General features: G+C 33.5%; 1 protein-coding gene across 1 annotated transcript; it reads right to left on the reverse strand.

The window, feature by feature from the left end:
* Positions 1–7994: 7994 nt before the first annotated feature.
* LOC143408258 (olfactory receptor 5AC1-like) lies at positions 7995–8927 on the reverse strand. Its single transcript, XM_076867776.2, has one exon. It carries the CDS (start codon positions 8916–8918, stop codon positions 7995–7997), a length of 924 nt encoding a protein of 307 aa, XP_076723891.2. The 5' UTR covers positions 8919–8927.
* Between the last annotated feature and the right edge of the window lie 16173 nt (positions 8928–25100).

Raw genomic sequence — 25100 nt, forward strand, 5'->3', positions numbered from 1 at the left:
CTAGGCAAACTCACCTATCTCCTAACTCTCCAACAGTTGGCTCCTAACAGTTTCACCAGCACCTTGAATCCTCAGCATGGAAGTGTGGTTCCTTGGACAAAAGCTGGAGCAGGGGCTGCTCTCAGGTCCCATTTGAGGTGCTAAAGTTCTTGCTGATACCTCAGCCCTTGTCCCTGATGCCAATCCCTCTCCCCCACTAGTTGAGAATGAGAACAAAACAGAGATATCAATTATCACTATTTTTAGGCAGGATAATACTGGTGGCCTTAGTCAGTGCACTAAGACAAGGGGGAAAAATGTAATGCCTGCAGATTGGAAAGGACAGAATAGAACTATTTTTGTACATACACGATTAAGACTCATGAATATAGAATTTTAATTGTAGTTATGAAGTACATAAAATGAATAAACAAACTACAGTCAACTTATAAATATGTATTATAAATTTTTGGCACAAATATTAGAAAATCAAATTAATACAAAACACCATAGACAGTTGCATAAAAACATAGTATTCTCAGGTGTGTATTTAGAAAGATGTGTGCAAGAGGTACATACTAAAAGCCACAAAGCATTGCTTAAGGGAATTATTCACTTCTAAATAAATTAAGATATGTATTGTGTTTACATATGAAAAACTTACTATTTCTAGAGATTTCAAATTACCCCAAATTAGTTGACATAATCAATGAAATCCAATATAAATTTTTGGTAGAACGTTTGTATGTTCAGATATACATATAGTTCAGTAAGTAGACAGATCAAATAATGTCAAACAATTATGCAAAAAATGAAGTAAGTTTGAAAAATTCTAACAACCTTGAGCTCTCAACCTGTAGTCCTGCCTTCTAGATTTTGAACAGATGGTCCTAATCATGGTTAAAGTGAGTTCCTTAAAATACCTCCCTTTTTTGTTTCCATTTTTCTATACAATTCTGAATGATACATATGGGAGTTGATTTTTCAGACACTACTAGTTTAATTCAATGAGAAAACAGATAGTATTTTCAATAAATAATACTAGAAAAACTGGCTGACTACATTGAAAAAATTAATTGCAACTCTTATTCATGATATACATATAAATAAATTGAAATGATCCTTAGAACTAAATGTTAAAAGTAAAACACTAAAATATCTAGAAGAAAACACTAGATAAAATCTCTGCAACTATAGGGTATGTACAAATTTGTTAAATGAGATATATTTAATGACCATAAAATTTTGATATGTGGAAGTTCAATGAAATTGAAACATCTGTTTTTCAAACAACAACATTATGAATATAGTTGTAATTAAATATTAAGTATGATGTTGGGATGTACTGTGATTAGCATTATTTCAATCTCAATTCCACATTGATGCTGAAATAAAGGATTTGTTGGCTAACTTATACATCTAATTTTTAAAAATGTAGACATTAATTCTCAAGATGAAAAGATACTTTGGAAAACTGTCCTTAAATATCCCAGTTTATATAATACTTGTGGAAACAGATTAAATGGATGAAAAGTAGATTTACCTTTGAAAATTTTTCTTACACATTTGAATGCATCTACTCAACATCTACAAAATTTTCAAGTCATTCTTAATAATGGAAAAAAGGATGATAGATATGCCAATGTCCATTGCAGTTTCTGTACATATATCTTTATACCTCAAATATTACAGAAACAACAGCATTAGTAAGTATAAGTAATATGGACCATTTTTCTATTTCTTCCTCTGTATCTCAAGTCAAGACAGCTAAACTGTTTTTATTATGAGCTACTTAAATTGTCAATTCAAGCACTTAAACCATTACTTTCTTAGTATTGAGGGATATGATATGTCTATGTATTAGGCTTTATTGCCCAGCATATTGTATTAATTATAAGATGAACACCTTAATCTATTGAAATGTGTCCTACTAATACACATCCACTGATCCACAGCCCCTTACTTCAGTCACAGGATAATAAAGTCCAAACATTAACAAATAACTAGTATAGTCAAGACCCATTTCAAGCCATCAAATAAAATTGATAAGAAACTATATTTCCTTTATTCTGCCTATTGTATGTTTTCAATCCTTCATTCTTCATCCAAGATATTATTCTTGATCCTTGTCAAAATGCTATCTCTAAGTCCTCTCAAATGTCCCCTTCCTTAACAACAGCTGTGACAGTCTGTGTTTTGGAGGCATTCCCTCTGCCTTCACAGCACTCTCCTCCCCCACCAAATCTCCTGTGACTAAGTGTGTATGACAAATGGAGGAGGAAATAAATATATACTTCAGCTGTTTGCCCTGAATTATTAAGCTAATTCCTCCTAGCCAACTAAAATATAGCAATTACCTTTTACTGTATTTAAAAAATTGTGACCTACCAACCCAGGAAAAAAGGAGGGGAAATCTGTTTTTCCAACCTACCCCCAAAAATCTTCTATTGCTCAGTTGATTGTGATTCCCTATGTTTCAACTCAATAACCTTTAAATAAAAGGGAAATACAGATTTGACTCTACTGTCATTGAAACATGCTTACCCATTACTAAAGATAGACCTAAATTAATTCCTTGTTTAAATAAATAGCCAATTACAAGGCTATTGGATACTGGTACTGATGTTACAGTACTATCTCTTATGGTAGGAAACAAAAATGAACAAGTGTCCAAAAGTTACCATACACTACCCTTTCCAATCCACAACAAATTATCATTCATGTTCATCCATTCTCCAAAGTCAATTCTCAAATACATTTAAAAATTTATTTTAATAAATCCCTAGAAAGATATAAACATGGTGATGTTAAAAATAAATCTAATGACTATCAGGGACAAACATCCAGCTTTTTAAAACATTTAATTTCAGTGTCTATTATGACTATTAAATTTTATACCTGACATTTCCAATTATACAGGCCTGTGCTGTGTCTATATATTATATACTTAATATCAAATTGACATTCAAACAAATAAACACTCGTCAATTAACATTTAAATAAATATATAAATCCAAATAATTAAATTCAAATCAACTAATATAAATGTCTTTAAAATTCTAACTCATATTTTTTTTTCCACAAATTTTTCTAGGTGGCCAAAGTCTTAATTTCTAAAAAAAAAGGAAAAAGAAAAAAATGTCTAAAATGGAATATGATATCCATTGTTTCTAAAATTTTTTTCAACACAAAAAAATTAATGCTATCATTTACATTTTTCTAATATTTATATTTTTTACAATTAAAATAAATTAATTAACATTAACATAAATAAGACTGCTCTTCATAAACATGACTTCTTAAATAAATAAATTAAAAATTACAGCTGATGCCTAATTGCTTTCTCCTTTTTTTCCATTGTTTATTTTACTCCCTCGTTAAAACAGACATTACAAAAAAATTAAGAAAAGTTGTCAACAATATTATAAATCAACTTTCAATATCTAATATGCCATTACCATTAGTAGTTTTTGTTAAAAAAACTTATACTTTTACAACAATAATTATTATTTATAATCAAAATTATATGTATTAAAATACTTATATTCTTCTCACTTTCAGGCCATAATATTTTGCCTTTTGCTGATATGTATACTCAATTAATTATCAATGGTCATACTAAAATTTTATCTTTAACAGACACAAACATTCATGTTTTATGCCTTACTTATTTAAAAAAAAAAAAAAACAACTTTACTTCTCCCATACTTAGAGTTTTTCTCCTACTATCAAACACATTAACAAATTTTTTTAGCACCAATTGCTTTTCACATGCCTCTTGATGGACAATTCTCTTTGTTATGTCATGTTACATATTTTCCCTTTTCCTTGATTTCTACCATTTCTCTTATAAATCAATTAACAATATATAAAAATAAATATAACCAAAAAGTACTTGTTTTTATTATTGATACATAAACTGCCTCAAATCTCTCCACAACAAACTAAATTAACTGCCATTATCCTGGCACTAAAATTATCATCTACTACTTTAAACATCATTACAGCATTACATATATTACAGCATTTCCCAGTACTACAACTCTGATTATCAAACCTCCCAATCACAGTGGACCCTTGGGGAATCCTCAAACAACACCCAAGCCATAGTAACAAGTACTGCATTTCAGTTTCTATAACATCAGAAAACTTTCATCACCTCAAAGCAATTCAAGTTTGACCAGTCATACTTTGAATTTCCCTGCTGAAGTACTGCAGGCAGATTGTGAAATTTTCATTCTGCTACCTTAACTAGAAGCCTTTTGTATACATTTTTTACCTACTTTATTTTCCCAGTACCTTTGGATATATTAAACAGAAATAAATAAACAAATTAGTCAGAGTCTTCACAGGGAGGCAAGTATAATTGAATGAACTGCCAGGACTTTTCCAGCTTCTAAATAATAAATCACCACCATATTTTATATATAACTTCACCAATTTATTTCTCTTTCTTCCTAATTTTATTAGCCATAAGAAATTCCATATGTCTAGACCATACAGCTGGACTTTTTCTTTTTTTAATAGCACAGATCTTTTATTCCATCATTGAGACTCAGAGATATTAGATTATTAACAAGTTTGTCATGGCTGTCTATATAATGCTCTGTTCTTCTAAAAGGAAGACAAAATGCCTCCAAGCATGATGAGTTTACCATTATAGTTTATATTAGTCATTTACCATCAAGAATAATTCTATGTTTTATATATATTAAATCTAAAGTATCTTCATTTAGAACATTTCTACTACCTCTGCAGGTATTATTCACCAACCCTTAGATGAATCAATTAGGTAGGCACTCTTTTTAGTGTAAGCCTGTTAAATTTCTACATTAACCATTTTGTGTCATTATTTAGAATGAGAATACAGACTAAAGTTCATAGTTTTCAGGCCATACAATTCCCTCCATTAGACTTAATTGACTCCCTATTACAATGTTACTCCATTGATCATGCAGTCTCAGTATCTAGGTTAGCAAAAACTCATCAAGTTTCCACTGTTCATCTGATGGCAAGATGCCCTAATTATTTATCTGAAATCTCTACTTTCTAGGTCATTGGGCCCTGTTCTCCCACCATTGGACAGCAAATATGTTGCCTTTCACTTAATTGATAAATATAATATCTGCCAGGTTCCCAGGAAATATCTCATGAGTCGTATTCTACTTCATGCATTTTCTTCATCTTAGCTAAGTCAGATTTATTTATTTGGATTTTCCTAATAGGGTTCCTATTCTGATAATGCTATTATAAGAATTAAACAATGTTTTTAGCCATTTTCCTGTTTGCCTTTATTAATTTACTTTGCTTAATCCTACAGATTTGAAGCTATATTATCTAAATTCCATTCATAATATTTGCCCCCCATAATTTGCCTAAAAAAATCTCAACTGAAACAAAGCCAAACCAGTATCAATCTTAGAGATTCTCTTTTCTTATCCTTTAGCACATTGGTTATTTCATAAGACCATAGTCATAGATTTAAAGTGTACTGTGACAACCAAACTCAAAAGAAGTGCTAGACTCACTCAATGTCTATTTAGCCAAGTATATGTAGCTTTGAGCAAGAACACCACATAGGTAAAGTAGCAGCACTGTAAGGCTTGGATACCCAAATATACCTTCCTATGCCCTATCACTAAATGCAATCTGATATCAGTACAGATCAAATTATCACAGAGACATGAAGGTCGAGGGTCTCTCAGTATGAGTTAACGTAAGTAATTTGTTTATCACCTTGCATCTAGAGGGATATATGACTTACCTCCACTTTCAGTGCATCTATATTCAGTACATTATATCATATAAAATCTTGATAAGTATAACAATATACCTATGATGATTTCAGATTAGCAATCAGTTCAGACCAATTCTAGCAAACCAAGTGACTACTATGCATTCATATCAATCACTTAATTGATTATATAATCCCTGCCAGGTTCCCAGGAAATATCTCATGAGTCATATTTTACTTTATATATTTTCTTCATCTTAGCTAAGTCAGATTTATTTATTTATCATTTTGATGGTTCCATACTGGATTCATTTCAGCTTCCAATTTTCTTCCAAAGATCCACCAATATATTTTATTATCCAACTTTTCCTAATTATTATAACTAAGCAATACATTTCTTCCTAAGAATGTATGCTAACAAAAAGAGAATTCCATTTCAAGGTTGTCTAAATGTCAGTTCCTCAGGGGGAATTTCAATGTAGAGGAAAAAATTACAGTTAAATTGATAACAGTTTTCATACATGATAATATTTTATAATAGCTGAGATTTTGTTTAAAATAATCCTGATAAATTACATATTACATGTGTAATTTAAAAGTTAAAGAAAGAGTGAAAAAAATTTTGTTTCACGTACTCTGACTAAAAATTTTTTACCATGTAAATGAAGAAAATTTAGATTTTGACATAAGTCATTGGAAGTATTTAAGAATTACCTTTAAAATACTAATAATAAATTATAAAAAATAATATATTAAATAGAATAATGAATATGCTAAGAAAATTATTATTTAGTTACCTTTTGCACAATGAATTATGTATACTATATGATATTGCTGAAACTTTCCTGCAAATACAGATCAAATTTAAAAGACAACAAATTAAATCATGTGGATTATTTTTAAAGACATTTTTATTTTGTTTTGTTATTGAAGACCTATTGGAACCAATCTTAAGACAATGTAGACAATTTGAGTTTTTCCAAGAAACATTTTTGATAGATGTATGATAGAAAATATTTATTGTATGTCTATTCTTTAGATAAATCTCATGGTATTTTTCTTGGAACTGTTGACTTATTAAAAGCTAAAGTGTTTTTCAAATGCTCAAGCAAAAGCATACGTTCATTCCTCAAAAAAATTAACCTAAATTTTCATTTGGTATTATTATTTTTTCAAAGTAAATATGCTGAAAAAACACATTGCTCAAGAAATATGACTGTTTTACTAAAAAGCTGAGATAACTATTTCTATATAATAATAATAAAATATAATATTGTGCCAATGAAATCTCACTCATTAATTTACTTTCTATTCAGGAATATGATCATTTTAATAAAGAAAAAAATCCCCCACCCTTTTCTCTTATACTCTCTCTCTCTCTCTCTCTACACACACACACACACACACACACACACACACACATAGAAATCATTGTCACATTTTTTATTCCTATCTTTAATAGTAAATCTGTTTCTTATTTCTTAGCTAGTCTCCTTGCCTTCTGCCCAGTCAATTCCTACCTCAAATCATAGGAATAACAATGCGATCATAAGGCTGATCTCTGAAATCACCTTTATTACACAAAAATATTCTAATATTTATACATTAATAAATATAATGTCACATGTGATATTCTTGATAAAATACATTCAGTTGTATAGATGATCTATGAATCGTTTTGATGTTCCATACTTGATTCATTCCAGCTTCCAATTTTCTTCCGAAGATCCACCAATATTTTTTTATTATCCAACTTTTCCTAACTTTTATAATTAAGCAATACATTTCTTCCTAAGAATGTATGCTAACAAAAAGAGAATTCCATTTTTAAAACTCAGCTAGAGTTTCTGTGCATGGCAGAGAAACGCAAAGACTTATTAATTTGCATATCCAGAAGAGTGGGCTATGCTCATTTAAATATATAAGTAAATATATATGCCAGCTTCAGTTAAAATTATTTCTCAATAAACATTTCTCACTGTTTCACTATAAAATTGCCAATTATTACTTGTAAATATGGAAGTCCCTAGGTAATCTAACTAATTGGACAAAGCTAAAAACTCAGATAAAATTGAGCACAATGTTTTCAAATAAGTTTCTCATGGGCAATCTTACCAAACTTGCACTGCGGCCATATCCAAGGAAACCTAATGTAAAGTTGCTTTTGTTCATGCAGTTTATGGACTATGTGTTAAAATGGCAGAGTAGTGGCTAATTCATAGCACTGGGGCTTTTCCCTTCAGACTGGAAAGAAATAGTCTGAAAGCTCTGTAACAAACATTTATTTCTTCATTATTTTTCTTATGGTACCTATAACCTCTTTGTTCCTCAGGCTATAAATAAAAGGATTTAGCAGGGGAATTATTATTGTGTAAAATAAAGAATACATTTTTTCCTTGTCCTCAGTTGGTCCAGACCCATGGTGCACATATATCAAGAAGAGAGTGCCATAGAACAAAGAGACGGAGAGCAGATGGGCCCCACAGGTAGAGAAGGCTTTGCTTCTGCCCCTTTCATTCTTCTTTTTCAGGATGGCAAAGATGACATAGCAATATGAAATGATAATAGTCATAAAGGTAAAGATTTGTATAATGGCTGAAAAGATTAAAACCAGACGTATATTAACTGTAGGATCAGTACAAGAAATTTTGAATAGTTGTAAAATTTCACAATAGAAATAATGTATGATATTGGACTTGCAGAAAGTTAATCTAACTAACAAACCCACATGAATTGCTGAATGCAGAAAACCAACAAAATATGAAGCACCTATAAACTGACTACAGAGGCTATTGGACATCACCACTGGATACAGCAAGGGATTGCATATGGCTACATAGCGGTCATAGGCCATCACTGACAGGAGGAAACATTCCGTGGTAGCACTGGAGCCAAAACAATAAAACTGTGTTAAGCACTCAGCTAGGGATATCTTAGGATTCTTAGATAAAAAGTTGATAAGCATCTTGGGGGTCACAGAAGATGAAGTGCATGCATCAGCCAAGGCTAAACTGCTGAGAAATAAGTACATGGGGGTGTGAAGGTGGGGGTCCTTCCAGATGAGAGCAATCAGGCCAAGGTTGCCCACCATGGTGATGAGGTAGATCACAAGGAACACCAGGAACAGGGGCACCTGCAACCCTGAATGTTCTGTAAGTCCCATGAGAACAAACTCAGTCGCCAGAGTCATATTTTCTTCTTCCATATTTGACCTGGACAATCACTAAAATGTAAGATCAAGTAACAAAACAGTCAAAAATGAATCATAACAATGGTGATTGTTTTTGTAATTATATGTTCCTAAGAGGTATTTCTCATCTGATTAGTAGTTTTAAATTTTTTCTTTTGTCTATTTTATATCTATTTTCAATTCTCCACAATGAATTATCAAACTGATAATTTAATACTTAGGGAACAAGAGATATTTTAATGTGTGAAAACATTAAAAATACTATTTATCTAAATGTAAAATAAAAATTTAGGCTGTTTCTCTAAAAAATTAAAGATGAGCATAAGAAACAATTGTGACATGCTATTTTATTTCACTGAAAATAAATGAGGAACTAATGTTTTAGAATTCTAACATTAAATACCCACAGAGAATCCTAATATACACAACAAATCAAAATAAATTGTTGAAAAATTAAGAAGCATAAAATATTTTGCCCTGAATATACTGCTACAATTTTCTTTATAAATTCCAGTTACCAAATTATTGATATTCCTGCTTTTAGTTCCTACAGTGTATCATTCAACCAAGAAACAGTAAGCTTTACAGATTTTTTTCTCAAGAGTCATGTTATATACAAGGAGATACAAGGAATGACTTTAGTCAATATTCTTATGATTCCATGAAATTATGGCATTTTTATTGAACTCAGCTGTACAAACCGTAAGCCAGAATTTTCATTCTACAAGGTTATAAATAAGTAAGATTCAATCAACACAACCTATATCTCATTAAGAAACTTTTCACATTATAAAATAAACACTGAATATGTTGGATTTTTCTGATTACTATTAATTAATTTTCCATTTTTCATTTTTATATCAGTTTATTTCAAAACTCCTAGACAATTTTGCAAACTACACACAGTAAAAAATTTAACTGCATTATAAATGTTCAAATGGTATTTACTTTCTTTAATCTATTCTGATTTGGATTGCTGATTTTGAAAAAAAAAAATCTTGTTCACGAATTTAATTTTTTACTTAGATATTTTGTGTTCTGACAGACATACTGCAAAATTATAATGAAGAAAATCATGAAAATCTACATTCTCACCCAATTCCTGTAAAACACTGGAAAACTGGAAATATGCTCATTTTCTGAAAGTAACAAAGGTATACACAGAAGCAGTATTATTTGTTCAGCAATATTCAGCAAAAACTCCAAACTGAAGGGACATAGCATTTCTTTCTTCTATTTTAAACTCATTCTTTAAAAATTTTTGAAATTCCCTGAATGTTTATAAGAGATTCCCAGTAGGATGAAGTTAAAGTTGTTCTATTGGGCATTGTGAGCTAATCAGCAGATCATCCACACAGCTAGCTATAACAATTAAAATTACAAATTATGTCCTGAGGGTTCACTGTAAGGGCTTTCTTATAATCACTCAACATAGTTTATTATAAGATTTTTTCACTTCTTTTATTTCTCTTAAAGTTATCACAAACTAAAGTGCCTGATAAACCAATTTCCATTTAGAAATCACAAATGTTTCTTAGAATTAACATTTTTAAATCTGAGATTAGGACCTTTTTTTACCTGATATTCTTTCAGCATTTCCTATCTCAGGGAATAGGAAACCCATCAATTCTTTATGCAAGCAATAAACTATGGAAACTTCCTAATATTAACTTTACCTCCACTTCATTGTTTCAACCAAGTCCTGTAAGTTCTATCTGCTAAAGATGTCTTAAATCCAGCCATTTTTTTAAAAGAGAAAGTGAGAGAGAATTTTAATATTTGCTTTTTAGTTATCGGCAGACACAACATCTTTGTTTTTTTTGTATGTGGTGCTGAGGATCGAACCCGGGCCGCACGCATGCCAGGCGAGCGCACTACTGCTTGAGCCACATCCCCAGCCTAAATCCAGCCATTTTTATGTCTCTAAAACTAACCTACCAATCCAATAGTTGTTCATCTCTTGCCTGGACTTATTAAATATGTTTCCAACCACACTATCTACATGTGATGAGAGAACTATCCAATTCTGTTTTCCACACTGAAAACAGACTGCATTGTTTTACGAACAATTTATAAGCATGCTCTTTTTACTTAAAATGTATGAATAATTTCTCATTCCACATGGGATAATGGTTAAAATTCTTAAGCCTTAATATCTTTGTCCCTATTCTTAAAAAATATAACCAATAATTTCCCATTCATAATTAGAGGGTTTTGGGTATTGTATATGTAGACTATTTACTCTAATGCTAACTAATTAGAGAGATCATCACCTGCCCTGAGTGGACTCTCTCTTGTCCAATAAGAAGGTCCACAGAACAGAGTAAAGGACAGTGTGGCTCCTAAGACGCTATTCAAGACCTTGGGAGCCCAATCTGGAAGCAGGTCTCATTGCACAGTTACTATGTATACATACTCGGGTAGCTGAGCAGATTACAGGCATCCACCAATACAATTTCTTGCCAACTATCCTTAGAACAACAAATCGAGGAGTGCGCCATGAAGCAAGCACAGGGACTGCAACACATGCCTCATGCCCAGGGCTTTGCCTATGGGGTAAGTGATCTGCTGCTCATGCACCTAGCATGAGGGGAGTGGCCTGACACTCAGACACCCTTAACGCATGCCATGTATGCAGTACTCCATGCACTTGTCCCCACATCTCCCCGCTATAACTATGCTGCAAGGACTTCAGCCAGCATTGATGTTTTTTGTTTGGTGGTCTTCACATGATTACATAAGCATCTCACAACACAAGAAAAAATTCTCACTATTATAAACAGTAGGACCAAGGTAATAGCCTTATAAGGTTGTTAATTTGGCTATCAGGTTTTTTCCAATGTTCAGTTAGTCTCTGGAAGAAAGAAGAGGTTGTCAAGATAGATACCTTAGTCGCATTGATCTTGACGATTGCCTTAGTAAGTTTATGCATAGTCATAACATAGTTTGCATCCCAAGCACCCTTAATAATCTGAGAAAAATTGGAAAAGTGTAAGATTACATTTTCAGATATAGTACATTGGGTTACACAAATACTACAAAATTCAGGGTCACAAGTGAGCCTTTGCAACATAAACAGAATATCTAATTGTTCCTGGTAGAGGTCTAGTTCTTGCTGAATGACTAAAATAGGGTTTCGGGACATTTTATTTAAGTCATTTTGAATGGCAAAGCCTTCTGCCATGGCAGTAGACAAGTTGTTTACAGTCTGAGCAGTCTGGATACTTTGAGTGAGCGAAGCAGTAGCATTGACTGTAGCAGCAATGGCGGCTACCAGGGCAATAATCCCAGTGATGATGAGGCTAAGTGCACACCTGGTTTGGTGCAGGATCTCATTCAAAAGATTCTTCATCTCCATGTCCCATGGACTTCTCTACTCTTTGGACAGGTTCACTGGAAACCAGATTGCTGGGGGCACAATAAATATATGTTTAGCTTTTATAGCAGGGGTTAGATAATTTATGAGCCAGCAGGATGTATTGACTGCACAATGGATCTCTGTATGAGTGATATTTATGCCATCAGTATTGTTGATTATTAGCATAGCAAAGAATGGTGTAACACAAGCTTGGGTATAGTGGGTATGGGTATAATTCTGGATAAAGACAAATCCATTGTCAGAATCTGGAATCAGTTTCAATCCATTCATCTAGCTGGTTGTTGTCCATTTGATGGGTTTAGTAGCCAGCAATATTGTTGTGATATTCATCATACCATTACTGATTTCCTACATAACAGTTGGTAATGGCTTGTGCCATGTAGCAGGTAGTGAAGTAGCCCATGTGATTTGGGGGCACATTCCTTACTTTCCAGGGGGCTGCACCCACCCAGGTGCATAGATGTTGTTCTCCCCCAGAGAAATTCCTCTTATCAAGGAGATAAGGTATGGCTGTGACACACTGATTCCACAGGATGCTATCATTATCTGAAGGGGGCTTTCCAAAAAGTGTTGTTGGGCATGTTGGCAACAAGTGTTTCTTGCATTTGCCATTTGGGAGTCTATGACTATAGGTGCCATTAACTATAACTCTAAGGTCAGTGACAGATAGCCCAAGATATGATTTTTATATTTATTGACAATATTTTCATTGGCAGGAGCAAAATAGAGGGGACTGTCTGGATACTAGGTTTCTTTATCTGCAACAGAGAAACTAATGAGCAGAGTAGGTATGGGGATGTCAGTATTCCAGGGTACTGTCACCTCCTGGATGTATAACTCAAGATCAATAGGTTGGAGTTATTAGAGAAGAGCTTAGGTAAAGCCCCTTCCCAATTAGCTATGGCCAAAAGGGGTGATCTAGTGACAAGGGTCCAACTTACCTGACGGGAGGCTTCACTGTTAGCAGTGAGTGCTACACACAATAGGCCCAGGGATGAGGTTGCCACCAGGCAAAGGGAACATTCTGGTGGCTTGGTCAACAAGACCTTTAATATCACTCCAGGTTATTTTTCTGCGAATGAGCCCTAGGGCCCATCCTCTTTTACTGCCTTTTTCAACTCTTTCAGGGTACCCAAAATGTGTGGATACCAAGTGACAGGGTGCTGTGATGTGGGGGCCATATTAACTGGGAAGGCTTATGTTCCCTTACCCTACTTTTCATCTTTTATCTTACACAGATCTTCAAAAGGATCTCTGGCCTCTTGGAATGGGTTTTTGGGGGACCATGGCTTGGACCCGTCCAGCAGCCTGATTATTTCTAAGCTTTCATAGTCCCTTGCTGGCTTTGGCATTGCCTCATAAGGAGGCAGTTGCCATTGACTTAGGGAAGGATATAGCCTTTGCCTGTCAGTGGAAGGCACACTTGTACCATTTACGGTCACCTCTTCCTGCACCATGAAGGCTAGTGGTATGGTTTCCTGCCTCTCTTCCTCCTGCACCTGTGACTATTCAAGACCTCCAGAGGCCAAGCAGGAAGCAGGTCTGATATGCACAGTTACCATGTATATATACTCAGGCAGTAGCTAAGCAGATTACAGTCAGCCACCAATACAATTTCTTGCTAACCTTCCTTGCAGCAACCAATCGAGAAGTAGGCCAATGGAGAAAGCTCAAGGACTGCAACACATGGCCTTACACCCAAGGCTGTGCCTATGGGTAAGTGATCTGCCACTCAAGTGCCTAGCTCGAGAGGAGTAGTCTGCCACTCAGGCGCCCTTAACATATGCCATGTCTGCAGTACTCCATTCACTTGTCCCTATAATCACCCATATATTAGTGGATTGACACAGCACAAGGTTAGTTCTCCTTCATGCACAGCTAAATCATGTTTCCTAATGGTAAGAAAATCCTCCACTCAGAGCTTCAGAGTGCTAGATGCCTTCCATCTTCTCACTCAGGCATCCTCCTTACATGACTTCCTTCAGTGTTTCTGTTCTCATTTGAATCAAGCTAGAAATGAGATAGGACAGAAATAAAGAAAAAAAGAGCAATGATTGATTAAAAAAAAGAGATAAACAAGAAGTAAAAAGGGAATATGAATTCAATTAATTAATGCCTATATGCATTGCTACCTTGTATAATGTATCTTTAGGACAATTAAAGCCAGGGAAATATGTTGTTAGTGACCTATGATATGGTTATATTCCAAACATTGTTCTACTGACTACATAACATTATCTTAAATGTCCTGAGAAGAAGGAGACCATGGTGACTCATCCTGTGCTCTGTGATCAAAAGAATTGAGTTCACCAAACTGCCACAATACCTCCCCCACATAGCCCTCAAGCTCATAGTTTACAAAGTTTCCTTTAAAAGAAGAGCCTGAAATCCCCAAAGCATATATCACTCTCAACATAGCGACCTCCCCCCCCCAAAAAAAAAACACACACACTCTTTCCCTTCAGGTGTGTATCCCTTGCCTTCCTAAATAAATCTCTGCTTTTGCCTCTTTCTGACAAATCCTAAAATTTTCTTAGAAGCCCATGAAGGGTATGCAAGATCCATATTTAAGTTCCCTTCTCACTTCTGGGAGACCTCCTCAGATCCTGTTTAGTGTCAGAAGGAGAAAGTCCACAAGGGATTCTGACTATGGCATGCTAATGAATCAGAAATGCAGATGAAATACATTAATTTTCAATTCTAAATTCAATCGTAGGACCACAGTTAGAAACAAAAAGAGTTTGTGTGTCTAGGGGAAAAAAAAGAAATTTTATTTAGTGATAACTACATTACTTGCTGTTTATCCTTTACTTATTCTGTCCTCCTTCCCACAGATAAGTAACTCTCAGCCTCTCTGCAAGGGTGTCAAATCTTATCTAATCACTATCTGAACAAAAACTGATCTCCAGACTTTCCTACAATAAATCTAGCCATGGTGGATTTTTGTATAGCTACCCAGATTTTTTTTTTAAATATAGTTTTTTAAAGCTTATAATTTTTCCTCATGTTATAAGTAAATATTCTCAATGTATAACTTGTAAAATTTATCTGTCATCCTATGAATCTCAGAAACTTTACAAAGGGTTCCAGAGTACTTTTATGGTCCAAATAATCTGACAAATATAATTGACAGGGGTGAGGCTATGCAAAATATCCAGGGACTAAAGTTTTCTGCAGACACAGCAGAAGAGTTTGCAAAGCCCTCTGCCAAGATCATCAGTGTTTGCTGTTGTCCATCCCAGATGAATGTAAAATGCTTCTGAATCTTTTTTATAATCAGAATTGAAAACAACAAATTTTCCAAATCAGTATCCACATATCCCATATCAGATATTGAATAATTCAATTGTTCTACTAAGGCTGGGATAATGTGTTAGGTTTGTGGTTGTCTACCATGAACTTTTAGGAAATAGTTTTTGCATATACCAGAGTTGTAAAATAAATAGAGACATAATAGAAATCACCATCATTCCATTCTGGGTGAAACTAATTCCTGGCATTGCATTAAAAAATGGGATATAAACCACATCAGTGACAGAAGCTAGAGACCCCACAGTTCTTGTGGTGAAGCCCCTAAGGACTGAACAGAACTACTCATTCTGAAAAAGTCTATGCTAAAGGACACAGGAGTTTGCAAGTCCTTTGAACAACAGAGGAAAATATGATCTAGCTCTGGCTTTATCTGTGGTATTTTTACTTGCCAAATCTGTAAGAGTAGACTATTTAAAAAAATATTGAATAAACTGCATCTGAAAAAAAATGTATAAATTTACACATTGTTTTTGAGTTGTAAAGACTACCTCTATAAAAAAATTTAGGATGTGGAAATCTTGCATCAGTTTCCCTTAGTAAATGGGCATATTTATTTCTCTGTGGACATGTTCATAGATTGCTCATGCCTTTTGTCAAATGTAATGTCAAATTAAGTATAGAAAATTAAGTTTATTTTTATACAAAACATAATTACAAGTCCTGATCCAGAAAATAAACCAAAACAGGCAACAATCTCAAAGATGTCATTACAGGATATCTTTTAAACTGACAATGAGGAAGTTATTTAACCTTTACAATGATATGTTATTGCATTAAGGATGCTGATGGTAGTGGGTTGGTTAAAATTGATTATCTTGTATCATTATTGGAAGGAATCTTAACTTTTCTTTTTGATTATTTAGAGGCATTTCTAGGAAATCCTCTGCATTTTGTTTATATTAAAAATCAAACTGGATCAAACTTCAGTTATGTGCTCTCATTTGTTTTGTTTGCTGGAAGAATTCACAGACCTAGTTTCCATGTTATTTTATTTTAGTAATTTCTCTTTTTTGGTTATTTCTAATCAAATCAAGGATGTGAACAAATAGTACAGCATTACTCTCATTTATTACCACCTCTGTAGTCATGATTAGTCTAGTTTCTAGAATGGGAGGTCATTAGTCATTGTTACTGATGTTAGCATAGTTATCATACATGAGGACTTTGAATTCTTCCTGATGGCTCTCATTTGATGTGTGAATGACTATTGGTGGCTTTCATTTGATGAATGAGCAGCTGCTGAAAGGCATTTATGACCTTAGGAAACAGTATGAAGTTTCCTAAAAAAAAATAAAATAAAAACAAAACTACCATTATACCCAATGGCAAATACCCAAAGGAGAATAAATCACCACCAGGCAAATATATCTCCATTCTAGTAGCCAAGAAAGGGAAATAAACTAAATGTCCATCAATGGGTTAATGAATAAAGAAAATGTGTGTGTGTGTGTGTGAGAGAGAGAGAGAGAGAGAGAGAGAGAGAGAGACCAGAATGTGATTTAGCTTTTAAAAAGAAAAAGAAAAGAGACCTTGGGTTATGGTTTGAATATGAGGTGTCTCCCAAAATCTCATTTTTGAGAAAATGCAGGAATATTCAGAAGTGAAATGATTACATTATGAGAATGCTAATCTAGTCAGTGGTCTAACTAGATTAGCCAAGAGAGGGAAATAAACTAAATGTCCATCAATGGGTTAATGAATAAAGAAAATGTGTGTGTGTGTGTGTGTGTGTGTGTGTGTGAGAGAGAGAGAGAGAGAGAGAGAGAGAGAGAGAGAGAGGCCAGAATGTGATTTAGCTTTTAAAAAGAACAAGAAAAGAGACCTTGGGTTATGGTTTGAATATGAGGTGTCTCCCAAAATCTCAGTTTTGAGAAAATGCAGGAATATTCAGAAGTGAAATGATTACATTATGAGAATGCTATGGTCTAATGGGGGTAGGTAAGGAATGGCTGGAAGGAGTAGGTCACAGGGGACATACCCTTGGGTATTACATTACCCTTGGCTACTTGAACTCAAGCTCTCTGCTTTCTGACTGTCATGAACTGAGCATTTTCCTTTACCACACTCTTCTGTTTTAATGTTCTGTCTGCCTCACGTTGGGCCAGAATGATGCAGAGGCCCACCATGAACTGAACTTCTGAAACTATGAGCCCAAATCAGCCTTTCCTCCTTCAAGTTGTTCTAGTCAGGTATTTTGGTCACAACAATGGAAAGCTGACTAACACACCCTGCCATTTGCCACAACATGGATGAAACTAGAGGACATTAATTGTGCTAAGTGAAATAATTAATTCAAACACTGAAAAAAATAGTGTGTTACCTCACCTACATGTAGAACTTAAAAATAAGAAAAAGCTCAAATACATATATATATAATGTAGACTACATTAATTACTTTGGGGGCATGCATCAGGGGTGCAGAGGAAATGAGGAGATGTAGTTCAAAGGACAGAGAATAGTAGATATGCTTAGTGAGCGAGGAGAAGATCCAACGTAACATATAAGAACTAAAGTTAATAAAATTGTGTTGTATTAGCAATCTCTGAGTATGTAGGTTTTACCTGCTCTTTTTATATACACACAGAAAAAAAAAATAGTAAGAAGCTACACATTAATCTGCTTCACTCTACTTACCATTTTATTATTTATATGTACCCCAAAACATGATGTTGTAAACTTCATATATGCAAAATAAAGTTTATTTTTTTAAAAAAATGAATAGAATTGGAGTTGTGCCTCAATGGTAGAGTGCTGGCCTAGCATGTGTGAGGCATTAAGTTCCATCTTCAGCACCACTTAAAAAATAATAAAGTTATTTAAAGAATAAAGGAATAAAATACAACCCTTGAGAGGATACAGGCACTAGGGAATTTAATATGATGAGAATGAGGAGAGTATTGAAAAAAATCAGATTTCCAGAATCCAAGATTCAACCAACAACATTAATCAATGAAAAAAGTAGCTTGTCTCTAATGAAATCTTATATATATTTTTAAGATCTCTAAATTTGAGGGAAACAATTTCTAATTTAGTAACATGAAACATTTTTCATCAATGACAGTAAATATTGCCTCTTTGTTGGGAGGTTAGGATATCTAAAACTTGTCTGTTTTGTATACCTACTCTGAAGTAATGCTTGAAGCCTCAGATTGGAAACTCAATGGCCTGGGTCCGTAAGTTCAGTTTTCATCAGAGACATATCAGCCAGTCTTTTTACTTTTTGTTGTGTTTCCAAGGCACTTGAAGATATACTTTAAAATATTATTTTTAAACCAATACTCTAATAACATTTTAAACTAGATAACCTACAAACACATTTCATAAGCTCTGGAATAAAACTTTAATTTTAGACACTGTAATATCCTTTCAAGTTTCACAAAGTGGGAGTTGACCTTAGTGATCCAGACTAGTTTGGTTCCAACTATAAATGTCCTATTGATATTTCAATTTGTATAATTAGGTGAAGACTATTTTAGCATTTTTTATTTTTTCTAGATAGATACATACATAAATACATAGATCAATCTCCATTTCTATCTCCCCCTTGATTTGGAAAGTTATCATTTATAATTTTATCCAAACTTCTTATGATTCCATGAAAAAACAAAGGAAGTTTGAACAGCATTCCTTTGTTGTCCATGCTTTAACAAAGAAATTTTTCTATAGTATGAAAAAAACCTCTGAAACTTTTAAGTCATTTTAATTATTTTTTGTCCATTTGTTTCATTGTTCTATTAATTTGAGTTTAATATGAGTAAGAATTCTTAATATTCATGTCCCCTTAACAGTAAATCATCTAGTATTTGTAATGACCATCTACAACTGTCTGTCCTGAAATCTCAGATACCAGAATTATGCTTATCTGGATATTTCAATCTAAGTAGGCAAAACTATAGCCATGAAAATTAGACATGCTCCCCATATTCTCACACAGTTTCTGTATATCTTTGGAATATTGAGGAGGTGGTAGTTTTCCAAAAGGAAAGCTGGTTGTTTTCTGAATATAAAATTGGAAAAGAAATGTATATTTCCTTCTGCCGTATTCTTCATTAATGGCAGACTCATCTGCAGCAAAAGCCAAACTGATGAGGTCATCACTGTTCTGACAGCCACCACTGCATTCTCACTTAAATGAAGACTAGTGGAAGGAGACAGTGTAATTTGTGCAAAGATTTTCCTTGGAGATAATAGTTATTGTACTATTTTTTTTAATAGATTTCCACCTGCCAACAACACAGAACCAGGAATTCCCTAAGTGAAAGTTACCAACAGATTCCCTGAAGCACAATTGCAAATTTGTTCAACTAGGCATTGGGGGTTTATCAGTGAATCACTCCACATACCCAAGTGTAACAATTAGAGTCCCACTTTGTGTCCTGAGGGTTTACTCTGAAGGAAACTTGACATAGTGCCCTGGAGCAATTTTTAGGACATGTTAATTCCCTTTTTCTTGTTGCTCCTGATGTTGCCAATTTCCAACCACCTGAAAGTCCCTCATGAAGTCTCAATGATATCAAACCCAATATGTCCAAAGCTAAATTCAGAGTCTTTTCAAGACATCACCAAATATAATCCTAACCCTGTCTTCCAATTCTTAATTAATGGCATTTTATCTATCATCTATCCCATTTTTATCGTTTTATTTTTTAATTGATCAAAGTTACATATAAGTATCATATACAGCTCAATGCTTTGAAATATGTGCACAATGTGAAATGGCCCAATCAAGCTAATTAAAGAAACAACACAAAGAATCATTTTGACACTGCTCTCTCACTCAAACCCATGTCTAAACCACATTCAAACCATTGTTTCATATTTTGATGTCTATTGAGCCAACTACTTCTCTTCAAATTTGAGAAGGCTCTATCTCCTGCTAAAGTATTAAAATAACCTTTTGCTAATCGGTGTGTGTTTTTCTAGCTTTTCCTCCTACCCTCCTCAAATTTGGGCCAATGTCATCTTGATAAAATGTCATACTGCTGAGGTCCCTAGTGTTCTCACACCTACTACTTTTGAAGAGCTTCCAATGGCTCTTTTAAGAGAGATCAATATCCTTAACTCACTTATTACTTCCTATATTATTTATTATATCTAAAAATACTTAATAGTCTACATTTTTTCCTAATGTGATTAAGAGGTTTAAGGTGAATGGTTCTGATATATCCATCACATTGTTTTTGGTCTTGTAACTTTGTTTCTCCTTTATTGTCTTTTTGACATTAAGTGGATATTTTCTACTCTAAGATTTTCATATTAATCATGATTTAAAAGTATTTTTCAGTTATGTTCCTAGTTGTTGTTCTAAGGTGTATAATACACACTACATTATAAGCTCCTTCAGACTTGTACTAATTTAAGTCCAATAAATTTAGACTTATACTGCAATATAATGTTATATAACCCTATCACTTTTTTTTGGTTTTTTGTATTTATTTATTTATTTGTATTACAATTCTTATTACATATATATACCACAATTTTTCATATCTCTGTTTGTATATAAAGTCTGTTGACACCCAATTTGTGTTTTCATACATGTACTTTGGATAATGATGTCTATCACATTCCACCATCCTTGCTAACCCCTTGCCCCCTCCCTTTTCCTCCCACCCCTCTTCCCTATGTAGAGTTGATCTATTCCTTCCATGCTCCCCCTCCCTACCTCACTATGAGTCAGCCTCCTTATATCAGAGAAAACCTTTCGCAATTGTTTTTTGGGGCTTGGCTAACTTTACTTAGCATTATCTTCTCTAGCACCATCCATTTACCTGTAAATGCCATGATGTTATTCTCTTTTATTGCTGAGTAAAATCCCATTGTGTATATATACCACATTTTTTAATCCATTCATCTACTGAAAGGCATCTAGGTTGGCTCCACAGTTTAGCTATTGTGAATTGTGCTGCTATAAACATTTACGTGGCTGTGTCCCTATAGTATGCTGTTTTTAAGTCCTTTGTAATCTATCATATTTAAATCTAGTGACAATAAAGAGGAGGAAAATATGTACTTAGAGGTTGTGTTATATGAATATTCTTAATACAGACTTTCATCTTTAATATAGGCTTTTATCTTTAAATCTTCAATTTACCATATAGTGTGATTTCCTTACCCATGAAGTTTTTAACCTACATGTATTTTTTTGTACTCTATTGTCAAATATATTACTTTTCTTTAGTAAGTATATATTGATATAAGTTGATATTTCCTCATATAACATTGATACTAAAATAAATGGTTTGTTGGCTCACTCATAGGATAAATTAAAAGAACCCTTTCTAGACTTTGGCAAATTTTTCTTAAACTTTCCAGTTTGTGTAACAACTGTGAAAAAGAATCAATGAGAGGGAAAATTTACATAAACACATTTAAGTGCTTCTAGTCAACATAAACAAAAATTTCAATCCACAGTAAATAAGGTGAAAAAGGATGGCACACATACTGGTGTTTGTTACAGGTTTGTTATATCTTAGTCACTAAGCTTTGTAGAGACTGCTGTATTCAAATGATAATAAATATCTCTATGCTTCACTACTTTCATCAGTATCTTACAGACTTTACAAACATGCTTATACTTTCCTAAGCTCCATATTCAGATGCAGATAGTCACAGTCAACCCAGCCAAACTTGACTTTATAATCAGTCATTTACATTGTCTTTTATAGCTCTTATTCAAATAATTAATTTCTGAGTGGGGAGGGATATGATAAGTCCATGTATTAAACATCTTTGCATGATATTTTGCATTAGCTACAGTAAAGTGCACACCTTATTGCAATGGAATGTCTGTAACCATGTTACTATGTATCCATTGATCCAGTCCCCAAGACTTTAGTCGAAGCATCGGTGAAGCTGAAAATTCAACACATAACCATTATAGTTAAGACACATTTTGAGCCACCATACAAGACTCACAAAGGTCCTATAGACTACTTATTGTACCTATTTACTTCTGCCTTTTTTAACTAATATGTTGTATTTGATTTGTAACATAAGTGGCTTCAGACTTCTAAAGTTGGATTATATGGATCTTCCATTGATGAACTATGCAGCCTGTTTTGCTTCAGCAGAGGAAGAATCTTAAGGTTTAGATTATACATCAATAGAAGTTGATATTTCCTTGGAGTGTTTTATATTCAGTGGCAGTGGCAGGGGTGTTATTTGACCATGAAAACAAGGAGTTTTCCTAGAGCCACCATTAGTGAATACCCCTATATATTATCTTTTCACTTAATCAATGAGTTTTGTTGAATCATCATATTTTAAACACATTTCTTGGCATTGCATGTAACATAATAACTATCTCAAATTTTAAAATTATTTGTCCTCTTACCATGGAGGGATCTAGTTCCACCAAGTCTTAACAACAATACTGCATTTGTCTTTCAAATTTTCCTAGCCACATATCAAGAAATTTTAAATTCCAAAATTCTAATGGATATCATTGTGTGGCAGAATTGATATTTTTCATAAGCTTCAATCTTCATGCAATGAAAGAGGAGACAACTTTGCAATGATGTGTGCTTTAGTATAATATGGTTCCAAGGAGACTGCTCAGACTATCACTTATAATTTTCTTAAAATTTAGGCTTTGTCCTGATTCCACTAAAACTTATATTTATATTTAATATCTCAGTAAAGGACTAAATCTATCTAAGTGCAGTCAGTACACTGACCAACATTCAGATAATTGTCTTCTGATCCGTGAAGTCTGCAAAAACAGTAATTTATTATATATTATTGGCAAAATGTCTAGTATGGTCTCAATTTAAATTAATTTCCCCAAATCTTTTGTTTTGCACAAGGCTGTATGTTTTAGCTGAATTTATTGGGCATGTTGGTTTAGTCACATATGTCACTGCAGTTCTGAATTACTAGGTGTCTTTGTCCTCTGAGATATAAATTCTCATAATATCAATGAAAACTAATATTTTTACACAAGGATCAATGCTAGATATTGAACCAAGTTATATGTTTACACTGGAGGAATTAATTATCTCTGATATGTATTGGATTCTTTTATAAAATGAAAAAAAATTTGGTTGACTTTTTCATGATATTTTAATAAAATTATAGATCCTTGGGCAACTCTATTACATCATTCAGACACTATTATTTTGCCATACCTCTTAAGACACTTGTTTTCCAGTAGAACCATTTCATTTAGTCCTCAGTAGATTCTTGCTAGCTATCATAAACTGTCTTTTTTCTTCAGGCTATTAGAACTGCTCTATAATTAGTCAATATGAATTTATATCCTGCTTCTACAATCACTTTCATTAAGGCACAAACTTAGTGGTATCATCCAGATATGTGGTTTTAATTAGTTTAAAATCAAATCATCATCACAGAGAAAACTTCACAATTTTAAAAGGTCTCATACATATGTCAAATCAGAATTGGTAGAGGTATACACAGCTAGCGTGTAATAAGAAATCAGCAGGCAATATTTAATTCCTTCATTATCAAAAGTATCAAATTTAATAAGACACTCAGATAGAGGTGATATTTCTAGAGGTTATTTTTATACTTCCCATTGTGCCACAGACAATTTAACGTAACTGGTGTCTACCACCAAAGCATCAAATTGTCCTCAGAGTTGGAAATGTCTTCTATTTAGATTAATTCTATTGTTTGTTTATATTCAGTCTAAGATGGGTTCTTTTGGAAATTTATATGATCTCTGCAGGTATCTCTCTTTTACCATAAGATGAAAAACTTGGGCAGGTATCCTTTTCAGCATAGAGACAATTTAATAACTGGAATGAGAAAACTATACTAAAGTTCAGAGTAACCAGGCTATATAAGTCCCTCCATTCAGACTGAATGTGTTCCCTTCCATTAAAATATATGTCCATTGTTCATCAATCTCAGTATCCAGGTGAACAAAAAAAATCTAGTATTTATCTGTTGCAAGTTTCTAGTATTTATCTGTTGCAAGATATTCCTAATTTAATAAGACTCTCTAGTTTCTATGGTCATCTGGACTTGTCCTCCTACCCTTGGGCAGTGAGTGTAGTGACTTCTGGTTTCATGGGAGATTTATATCAGGTTCCCAGGAAACATTTTATGACTTATCACTTTGCTAAATCATAGGTCTATTTCTTGATGTCTTCTGATAAGATTTCCATTCACTAGTGCTATCATAAGAATCATGCAATGTTTCTGGTCATTTTTCCTATTTGCCTTTGTTTATTATCTCATTCTGTTTAATCCTACAGGTTTGACACTATATCATCTAAATCCCATTTATAAGGGTTTTGTCATAATTTGCCACAAAAAAAACAGCCTCAACCTAACAGAAATTATCCCTGGACCAGTCTCAAAAGATCCTCCTTTCTCATCCTATTGCATATTGGTCATTTCATCATAAGACGATGACTATTGACTTCATGCATACCATGACAATCAAACTCACAAGGTGCTATAGACTCTCCCAGTATTTATTTAGCCAAATGCATTATCTAAGTTTTTTTACCCTTAAACAAGAATACCACATGCAG

This window comes from Callospermophilus lateralis, chromosome 10 (assembly GCF_048772815.1).
Source record: "Callospermophilus lateralis isolate mCalLat2 chromosome 10, mCalLat2.hap1, whole genome shotgun sequence".
Lineage (NCBI taxonomy): Eukaryota > Metazoa > Chordata > Mammalia > Rodentia > Sciuridae > Callospermophilus > Callospermophilus lateralis.

Coding starts and splice junctions, on each gene's coding strand:
- LOC143408258 (XM_076867776.2), bottom strand. CDS start 8,918: ATGGAAGAAGAAAATATGACTCTGGCGACTGAGTTTGTTCTCATGGGA.